This window comes from Chaetura pelagica, unplaced genomic scaffold (genome assembly GCF_000747805.2).
Source record: "Chaetura pelagica isolate M959 unplaced genomic scaffold, ChaPel_1.0 scaffold757, whole genome shotgun sequence".
NCBI classification, from domain to species: Eukaryota; Metazoa; Chordata; class Aves; order Apodiformes; family Apodidae; genus Chaetura; species Chaetura pelagica.
The window spans coordinates 206,038-216,277 of NW_009970727.1; the positions used below are offsets into that span (position 1 = coordinate 206,038).

Here is a 10,240-nt window from a genome sequence, read left to right on the forward strand (position 1 = left end):
GCTTCTTTCTTCCTTTTTACTGCCCTCTTGGTCATCAGTGAGAGGCCCAGAGCAGTGGGTAGGTGGGTGGTGGGGCCCCCACCCGCTCCCCTCCTTCCCTGGGGGTTCCCTGCTCCCAGCACTGGAACCAGCTCAAGCCACCGTTTGATTTTTCCGCTCGTAAACGGCCACGATCGACTGGGCTATAAACACGTGAGGGAGTGGGGCTGGGCAGATGGCTCCTCAGTGCAATGAGTTTGGTGGTTCTCAGCTGCATCGCTCCCCTCTTCTCCCTCCAGCTTTCCTGGGGACAGGCAGGGGATCTGTTTTATTTGCTGTCTATGAGTGTGTGTGTGCCCATGGGTCTCAGGCAGGACAGGCAGCATGGGTGCCTCATCCCCCTGGGCCAGAGGGTAACGTGATCCCCCTGTATTTTGCTGGGGCTAAATCTGGAAACTGCCTTAGAGCAGCTTTTATTTCTAACCCCCACCTGGGCGCAGCGAAGCGTGCTCGGGGAGGACGTGGTGGGGCACTGTGTGGGCACAGGGACAGCAGTCTGGGGACAGTGGTGTGGCTCTGGGTGTTTTGTCCCTTTGGGGTGGCACTTTATAAACTCATTTGCAGCCCAAGTCACTCCCATGGGGACAGGCGACAGTTTGGGGCCATCCAAAGCCCTGCCTGGGGACACGTGAGGATCAGGGTAGTTTTGGTGCCACTAAGGATCCTCTGGCTGTGCCACCTCCCAGTGCCACCCCAGCTTGGGGGGAGTGTGTTGGTCTGTTGATGAAATAACACTCCCAGAGGAAAAGCAAGGAAGGTCCAGAAATAACCGTGTCGCTAAATAGCAGCAGAGGTATTTTGGAGGGAGATGAATTCCCTGGCTCCGACCCTGAGCCTTGTCCTGGCCCCTCTGCCCTTCCCTCTCCTCCCTGCCCCAGGCACAGGGATGGCTCTGACAGCAGCAGAAGCACTGGATGTGCTTGTTCCGGGATGCTAATAGCTTTCACCTTCTTAGGAATAACAGGTGTCCCAGATGGAGCCACCATCCCACGTGCTTTATTTTTGACCCCCTGGACCAAGGGACTGCAGGAGGTGTCCCCAGGGTGGGACGTGACCCCGGGGTGGGGTGCTGGCTGGGTCCCCATCCTTTCCCACTGCCGCCCTCCTGCCAGGGCTGACTCAGAGCGAAAGCAGAAGCTGCTTGGCGTTTTGGGGGGCGGGGGGGAAGCCAAGCAGAACCAAGCGGGTTATTTTAAACCTGACCTAATTCCCTACCCCCTTTCCTTATCAGGCCCAGCTCTGGCCACCCTTCCCCATCCTTGCCCTTGGCAGCTCCACTTCCTGGGACATTCCCAGGGGAGAGGGCAGTGCCTTCAACTCCCCCTACCCTTGTTTCCTATAAGGAGAGGTCCTGTAGCCAAGCAGGATGGTGGGACCGGGGGTGAGTGAGTGCTGTGCTTTGTGTTGCTACGCCTTGGCACTCTTGCCATGGCACCCTCCTGCCCTTCCTGAGATAAGGGTTTTGCAAAGCACAGCCAGTCCTTCCATGCCACCACGGCTCATCCCATCTCCTTGCAGCTCTTGGAGGCTTTTCCTCCCACCCTGCCCTTCATATTTGGGGTCTTTACATCCTCCGTGTGCATCAGCTGTGGTTAATCCCCCTTCAGCCTTGTTTTATCCACTGTGGGCTCTCCCTGGCGTCACTGGGTCCTTCTCCAGGGCTCTGCTTTGCTCATCTCAAGCATCTCCCTGTGTTCTCCTCTAAGGCCGTTTGCAGCTTAACGAAGCAACGATTAATAACCGTCCCAGGCTCCTCTGCTCCCATCCCCCTTCAGACGGGCCACCATGTCTAATTAATTACCTTCTTCTTGCTGTTCAATAACTGGCTCTTGATCCATGTAATCGTATTTCTGTCCATGCTGGCTTGATTTAATTTTCCCCTTAGGATATCGCGTGGCACCGTGTATTGGACACCTCACCCACAGCCCGGTGTGTGGCATCTGTTGTGGCCCCTTTGCCTGAGTTACGTGTTGTATTTAAACACCAAAACCCTCCAGATTTGGTTGGTTATGCTGCCATGGGCCAAACCCCAGTTTTTTAGCTCCTGCCTGTTCCCCTGGCAGCATTTGCTTGGGGTCCTGTGCTCCACTTGCCCTCCCACCCTGCAGATGCTGTGGTCCAGACCTCCATCCTGCTGATCTCCCACATCCCAACCCCGGGTGGGAATCCAGCCTGTTGGAAAACCATTATTGTGCCCCAGGGAGCCTGGGTAGGGCAGCTCCCCTCGGCCTGGCATCCTCACCCCCATCCTGGGCCACCATCCCTTTTGTACGGGGGGAACAAGGGCTGGTCTGTGTGGTGTGGGGGCCTCGCACGCCTGCCCCCGCCTCCGCGCTCGCGTGCCGGCCCCGCACAGAAGCCGCGTTGTTCGCCCCACGCTGGAGCTGAGGTTTCTCGGGGCAGCCAGGCAGAGGGTGGAAGCCTGTCTCTGGCTCCTGGCACCCGCCGGCCTTTTCTTCCTGCTCTTCCCTTGCTTTCAATCCCGGGATTTGGGTTTTCCCAGCCCCTTCTTGCTTTGCTCCGGTGTTTGGGAAGTTGGTGGCTCAAAGGTGAACCCGGCGGTACGTGAGTCCATGTTTGCTGGGTGCGGGGTCCCGGCTGCTCCCTGTCCTCCTTGTCCCCCAGACTCATCCATCTGGCATTGGGGTGATCATCCTGGCTTAATTACCAGCCAGGATGGGTAGCTTCTTCCTCCCCGTGCCTCAGTTTCCCCACTGCAAAAGAGACTGTTCCTGATGTGCCATGTCCTCCTCCCAGGGTTACCTTAGTGCCTGGTGGGCTCCCACATCCCACCCCCCTGGAGCACCATGGCGTCCCGCATCGGTCTGAGGATGGAGCTGATGAAGCAGCAGGCACAGCAGGAGGCTGAGAGGGAGAGGGTGCAGCAGCAGATGATGATGAACTACATGCAGCAGCAGCGGATGCCTGTGGCCTCCACCCCGGCCATCAACACCCCCGTCCACTACCAGTCCCCACCGCCCGTGCCTGGAGAGGTCCTCAAGGTACAGTGCTGAGGGTGTCCCCTCCCAACCCAAGGCCAAGGGAGTGTGGAAGATCCCTCAGGGGTCTCTGATGGTTTTTGTCCTTGCAGGTCCAGTCCTACCTGGAGAACCCCACCACGTACCACCTGCAGAAGTCGCGGGATAAGAAGGTTCAGGCTTATCTGTCTGAAACTTACGGGAACAAGTTTGCTGCCCATGTCAGCCCCGTCAGCCACTCTCCCAAGCCACCCCCTGCTGCCTCCCCTGGTGTCCGACCCAGCCACGTCCTGTCCTCCTCGGCGGGCAACAGTGCACCCAACAGCCCCATGGCCATGCTCAACATCGGCTCCAACCCCGAGCGGGAGGTGAGGAGCTGCCACCAGGCTGCTGGGGAAGGCAAAGCTGCTGGGGGAGGCAAAACTGCTGGAAAGGGCCAAAGGATCCCATTGGCACTTTACTCCTTTCCCTTTCAGTTTGATGAGGTCATCGATGACATCATGCGCCTGGATGACGTTCTGGGCTATATGAACCCCGAGGTCCAGATGCCCAACACAGTGAGTCTCTGATGTGTGAGATTAGACTCGGTGATTGCTGGGTATGGTGGTGGCACAGAGGTGACCTGTCCTCCTGTCACATCCCTGCAGCCATGCCTGGGTGCCAGCCCAACCCGGCCTCATCCCTGGGGCTGGGGGAAGGGAGGCAGCGAGATCTTCCTCTGCAACTGCGAGAGCCAGTTCTTCAGCTTCTTTCCTTCTCTTGGGCACTTGGGAGCCCTTAAAAAAGTGGGAGAGATGGGAAAGGAGAACAGGGAGTGACCACGTGTCTGCTCCAGTGCTGGGGGATGCTGATGCTGGGAGAGGTTTCCCAGCCAGAATCTCACTCGGAGTGGCACCGAGTCCGATCCTTGTGGCAGCTTATGCCTCCCAGTGGGATTCATCCTGCCGAGCCCTTCTTGGATGTGATTCATCTGCCCTATTTTAGATGCTGGCCGTGGGAGGGGATCAGCTGCGCCCTTTGAAGTCCTGTTTTCTTTGCTGCCCTGATTATAGCTGTTTTAAGGGCTCAGGAGGACAATTACACCTGCCTGGGCCACGCACTCGCATCCCAGAGGGCAAGCAGCTGGGCTTGAGCCCCACTCCGGCAGCCCCGGATGGAGCTAACCCACCTGTCCCTGTCCCTCTGGTTTTCAGCTGCCAATGTCCAGCAGTCACATGAATGTCTATAGTGGGGACCCCCAGGTGACAGCCTCACTCGTAGGTGTCACCAGCAGCTCCTGCCCTGCCGACCTCACTCAGAAGAGAGAGCTGACAGGTATGTCCCCATCCCCAGTGACAGCAAGTGCCAAAGCTGGCCAGGGCTGCCCTGTCCCTGTGGGTGGGGTGGGTGGTTCTGGGGGGTGCTGGGGTGCCTCAGTGCCAGCCTGGGATGCTGATGGGGTGAGATGCAGCCTTGTCCCCTCCGGGTTACATTGTGAGTCTCTTGCAGATGCCGAGAGCCGGGCCCTGGCGAAAGAGCGCCAGAAGAAGGACAATCACAACCTGAGTGAGTTCAGCGCTTTCTCACTCCTGCAGCCCTTTCCCTGTCACTTTCCATCTTCTTTCTGAGCTGTGTCCCCCTTCCCATCCCACCTCGACCTCAGGGAATACCCCTTCAGTCCCCTGCCATGGCTCCCTCTTTCCCAGCTCTGCAAAATACCCTCCGTGCAGGAGAGACCCTGTTGTCTTCCTCCTTAGCACAGGGGAAAGTCAGACCTGCTGGGGTGATGGGCAGGAGCAAAGTGCCAAAGGGTTGGCCCCAGAGGCTTCTCATCCTGAGGCTCCCAACTCTGGAGGGTCTGGCTGGGGCATGATGGTGGGTCCCAGCCCCATGAGCCAGCAGCAGCAGCATGGCCAGTGGGGTCTGTGGGACATCAAGCCTCTCCTGCCACTTCCTCACCATCATCCCTCTCTTCTCACCCTGCAGTTGAGAGACGGCGAAGGTTTAACATCAATGACCGCATCAAAGAGCTGGGGATGCTGATCCCCAAGGCCAATGACCTGTAGGTATCCATGGTTTCTGTGGGGCTGGGATAACTCTGGGTCTCGTGGGCTTGTTCAACACTGGGCCCCGGGGCAGAGGGGCCTTTTGGTGGAGCAGGGGTGAGGGGACACGTTGCTGGCACACAGCTGACAATCTTTCTCCATCCTGCACGGCAGAGATGTGCGCTGGAACAAAGGCACGATCCTGAAGGCGTCTGTGGACTACATCAAGAGGATGCAGAAGGACCTGCAGAGGTCACGAGACCTGGAGAATCACTCAAGGCGTCTGGAGATGACGAATAAGCAGCTGCTGCTCCGCATCCAGGTGAGCTTCCCTGTGCTCTTCCTTCCCTCTGCTTGGCTCCAGCCCCGCAAGCAGCTTGTCCCTGCCACGTCGAGGGGACAGGTCAGGGCTCTCCTCTCCTCTTACGGCTGGCGAGCCACTAGGAGCAGTCTTCAGACAAACCAGGTGTCTGAGGTCCAGGTCACCACAGCAAGTGTTGTTGAGCTTTGCATGGGTCACCATTTTCCATCCTTCATCTCTTCCATGGGCTGCTTCCCTGTGGTATCTGTGGCCCTTCTGTCCCAGCCACCTCCAGGAATGTCCATGTGCCTGTGTGCGATGTCCCCACCAAAGACTTCCTGTGCTCTGTTGGCAGGAGCTGGAAATGCAGGCACGTGTCCATGGGCTGCCCACCTCCTCACCCTCGGGTGTCAACGTGGCCGAGCTGGCTCAGCAGGTGGTCAAGCAAGAAGCCAGTGGGGACGAGGGGACACTGGAGCCACTGCTGCCACCCCTGGACCCCGAATCGCAGCCAACACTGCCTCCTCCACCCCAGTCTCCTTACCACCAGCTGGACTTTACCCACAGCCTGAGCTTTGACGATGGCTCCCAAGGCTTCCCGGACAGCCTGGAGCCCGGCCACAGTGCTTCCTTCCCATCCCTATCCAAGAAGGAGCTGGACTTGATGCTGATGCAGGACACCATGCTGCCCCTGGCCTCCGACCCCTTGTTCTCAGCCATGTCCCCAGAGGCCTCCAAGGCCAGCAGTCGCCGCAGCAGCTTCAGCATGGAGGATACAGACATGCTGTGACAAGGAGCTGCTCCGATGCTGGGGCTTGAGGACTGGACCTTCAGGTTTGGTTAGTGAAGTTACAGGATGCTCTTCCTGCAGGAGGAGCTCGTCCTGCTACGCACTTGAGTCTACGTAGGAGACCTTTTCTCTATGCAACAGGGGGCTGGTCAAGGCTCGCCAGGTACCACCATGTCTTTCTCAAGCTTTGTTTTGCCAGGAGCTGGAGCAGACCTTCTTGGCTTGCTGTGGCGTTGGCCTGACTGCAGATTCCCCAGCCTGGGAGTGTGATTTTGGCTGCTTTGCCTTTCAGCAAAACTCTCCCAGATCAAAACCCCTTCCCCAGGGTGCTGGCTCAGAGCCAGAGCAGGCAGGAGTCTTCAAAGTCCCTGGCAGGAGAAGGATGATGCTCAGAGCTTTTTGTCTGGCTTTTGCTGCCTCCTTGCCCATGTTTCCCATGAGTCTTCCCCAGCAGTGGCCTCCAAGCCCCATGGATACTTCACAGTGCCAAGTCCTTCATGGTTCCTCCTTCCCCAGCACACCTGCTGCCTCCCTGGATCGCAGGGCAGGAGAGAGAAGAGATGTTAATTGGAGAAAATTCATCCACAGGGCACGAGGGGTGTTGTCTGAGTTGGGTCTGATGCTGTGGATTTGGGTCAGCACTGAGGGCTTCCAAACCAGCCAGGACGGGGTGTTTGATGCTCAACCCTTCACTGTGACCCTGACTTTGCTAGAGGATCTGCTCTTGGAGCTTGGTAGCACCTACCACCATGGAACCTCTCTGGACAAGGGCTGCATGTGCTGGGTGACCTTCCTGGAGCCAACCCTGCAGTGGTGCCTCTTCCCCAGAACACCAAGGCCCTGCTCTTTGGCTGGAAGGATAAAGGAATTGTTCACTTTTTGGGGGGGAATACTTGTTGAAAACACATCTCACGTCTTGGCATGAAGGTCCAGGCTGTGGCTGGGGACCAGGAGATGCTTTGCACCAATTGCCAAAAGCTGCCACTCTCTGCCTTTGGCTGGTGGGGTTTCTCTTCCCCGTGTCACCAGCTCATTCCCCAGTGAGGACAGCTTGGTGACAGGGACCTGCTTTGGGCTCTGCATCATCTACTGCCTCTTCAGCCTGAGCGGTGGCTGGGAGGGAGCTGGACAGGGGAGGGGGATGCTGTTCCTGGGGAAAATACCATAGAAATTGGTTGTAAAGCCTGAAGGGGAGCACAGGGAGGTTGGGGAGAGGAGACCCCTTTTGTGACCCCACACAGCTTCACCCCCTGGGTGTGGGAGCTGTGGGATGGGAGCCCAAGCAGAGATGGGGGTCACTGGGTGCTCCCCACCCTGGACCAAGGATGGAGGTTGTTGTGGGGTTGGGATTGCAAGGGGGAAGCTGCCCAGGAGGGATGAGTGTCCTGGATTTGGGATTGCCTGGTGGGGGACAGCCCTGGTGCTCCCCTCAGGAGATGCCTGTCAGATGTGAGGGTGGGGGGAAGTGTAGAAGGTGGGGAGGAGAGGGGGGAAAGAAGAAGGAGGATATGTCAGAGGGGTCCTGGGGCAGGGCAGGCACTGGCTGTGGCCCTGCAGGGGTGCAGGAGGGGAGTTTGGAGTGAGGGGCACCAGGCTGTGCTGCTGGCACCCCAAAAGTTCACAGGTGGCTTTGGCATCCTTCCTGCCCTGCCATTAGTGCCTGAAAAGAGAACACCCCCCCAGGCAGGGCAGCAGCACCCAGTGCTGGGTACTTGTAGGTGTGGGTGATCTGTGGGTCTGCAGACACCAGGGGGGTTTTGCATGGGTCCTTTGGGGTGGGTATATGAAACCCCCAGAGGTTTGGGATGACCCTGGCTATATAAGGGGGTTGTGCTGGGCCCTTGCTGGTGGTACCAGGCCCATGGGGGGGCTGGCTGGGGCATGTACCCCCTCTGCACCAGCTCCTGGCACTGGCAGGCAAAGGAGCATCCGCTGCACAGCACGAAACACGAGTAAACAGTTGTGGATTATTATTATTATTATTATTTTTTAATCTTTGGGGGGGGGTTGTTTGTTTTTCTTTTTTTTTTTTTTAATGCACTGTGCTCTGATTAAAAAATTTTACTACTGTTTTATAAATAAATGTATAAAAGAATGAACTGGAATGGAAGAAGAATCATTAAAATATATTTATTTACAACATCCCGGAGTGTGGCAGCCTGGGCTGTTTCTTCTCATCCTGGAGGAGGGAGGGTGGTGGAGCTGGAAGCAGCTGAAGCTGTTTTGCCCCTAACGAGGCCACAGCTGTGCCCAAAGGTCTGGGCTACAGGAGCATCCCCATTTTATGGGGAACTGACCTGGATTTTTGGGGCTGCTGGGCTTTTTTATTGCAGGAGAGCCTGGCTAGGTAGAGGGGCAAGCACTGATGTTCCTCTCATTCAGCCCATCCCAGGGTGGTTTAGGGTCTTCAGGGTCCCCATCCCTCTGGAAGCTTCAGGTGGGTGGGTCCACTGTTCCCAGCCCTGAGCACAGGTGGGATGTGGGAGGTGCTAATGACTTAATTGGAACCAGGCTTGGCCTTAGAAGTAGTTAAAAGGCCCTGGAAGGAGCTGTTGTCTCTGGGGTTCAGTGTGGTGCTGGAGTGGAGCAGGTTCCTGTTGGTCTGTGCTGGGTGAAGAGTGATGGTGGAGCTGTCCCAGGAGCTCAGGTGTGTGTCCTACTTGTTGGGTGGGGCTGTGGGGTGGGCTTCACTTCCCCCTCCTCACTGTTGGGACTGGCTTGGCATCACCCTTGGGTGCTTCAAAACCCTTCTGGGAGAGCCTGGACCCCTGGCACAGGGACTGTGGGGTAGGGTATTCCCCAGGTCCTGCTTGTAAACCTGCTGCAGGCTGGGGACACTCCTGCCTAGCTCAAAAACTGGGAAAAATATATTTGGAAAGTCTCTTGCTGTTGGGTTGGATGGGGGGGGGAGGGGGGCTGAGACCCTGCCTGGTAAAACTCATCACATGCCACGTTTGCAGCCCCTGTCAGTGCTTGTGTGTGTGGAGCCACGTGCCAGGATCCTGCTGTCCCTTTGCTCCTCCCTGTGATGGTGTTAAACACACACACAAGATAGAAGAAGAAGAATAAAAAAAAAGAAAAAAAATCCACCTTAAAATAGGCTTCCCAGGATGGAAAATCACAGGGGCTAATCTTGGAAACTTTATTAAAAAGAAGGAGGGGAAAGGAGAGCCAGGAGGCTGGATGAGGGGGGGGAAAAAAAAAAAAAAGAATTAAATCCCTGATTTGATTTATCTTGGGAGTGTGAACACTAAGTAGGGAACAACGCCTGAAGTGTGAATTATTTCCTGTATTAACACAGAGAAAAACTGATAGCCTTTCCATGTCAAGAGAATAGCATGGAGGGGAGGGAGGGGGGGAGAATGACATTGTTCAATCTCTGGGTTTGCTCACTCTTTATCAGGCTGAGATCAAAATTTATTCCCAGGATGAGGCCTGCGGCCCGGCTGAGGCCCTGGAGATTTTTAAGGGCCTAATTAAGAAAACAGGATGAAAATGGCGAAATAAGAGGGCAATTTACTTCTTGCAGAATAGGGAGATCAAATCAACTTATGAGCAATTAATGTGCACAAGGAGAGAATAAAGGGATGCCGGGATATGGTAGAGGGGCCTCATTTTAATGACATGCTCTGGTGTTGGCATAGAGGATTACTCTGAAGGTCAGATGTAGATTGAAACGACCTTGCAGATTCTTAACCCTCCTTCCAATTAACAGAACCAACTCAGAAATGCAAAAGACCCTGGCTTGGAGCACTGTCATCCCTTTATGTTCAGAAGGGAGAAGGGGAGGAGGGGGGGGGATAGAAATTATAAAGGAGAGAGAGGACGAAAGGGGGTTTCCTTGGCTTGAGCAGCAGCTGCTGGAGATGGAAGCTGGGGCAGGCAGGAGAGAAGGGCTCTTAATTACAGTCTGAGCCACCCACGGATAGAAAAAAAATCGGTGTCAAGGCTCCAAGTGGGATATAAAAGGGAGGGAGGGAGAGCTGGGCTGGGGTTTGTGGTGTGTGTGATGAGTTGTGGCCGGGCTCTGCCTGCAGGGATGGGTGGATGGATGGAGCAGTGGGATTGAGCACTGGAACAGTCTGCCCAGGGAGGTTGTGGAGTCTCC

The 10,240-nt window shown here is 56.3% G+C and overlaps 1 protein-coding gene across 2 annotated transcripts in view; it reads left to right on the forward strand.

The window, feature by feature from the left end:
- The window catches only part of TFEB (transcription factor EB), an 8,327-nt gene extending 2,131 nt beyond the window's left edge, over positions 1-6,196 (forward strand). Inside the window, exons 2-9 of one of the 2 annotated variants that reach the window (XM_010007068.1) lie at positions 2,943-3,041; positions 3,131-3,385; positions 3,494-3,574; positions 4,211-4,331; positions 4,506-4,562; positions 4,983-5,058; positions 5,216-5,363; positions 5,698-6,196. In XM_010007068.1, coding sequence (XP_010005370.1) covers positions 2,943-3,041; positions 3,131-3,385; positions 3,494-3,574; positions 4,211-4,331; positions 4,506-4,562; positions 4,983-5,058; positions 5,216-5,363; positions 5,698-6,132 — 1,272 coding nt within the window. In that variant the 3' untranslated portion in view covers positions 6,133-6,196. The remainder of the gene's footprint in view (positions 1-2,942; positions 3,042-3,130; positions 3,386-3,493; positions 3,575-4,210; positions 4,332-4,505; positions 4,563-4,982; positions 5,059-5,215; positions 5,364-5,697) is intronic. The other variant, XM_010007069.1, reaches the window with a different exon arrangement.
- Positions 6,197-10,240: the final 4,044 nt, after the last annotated feature.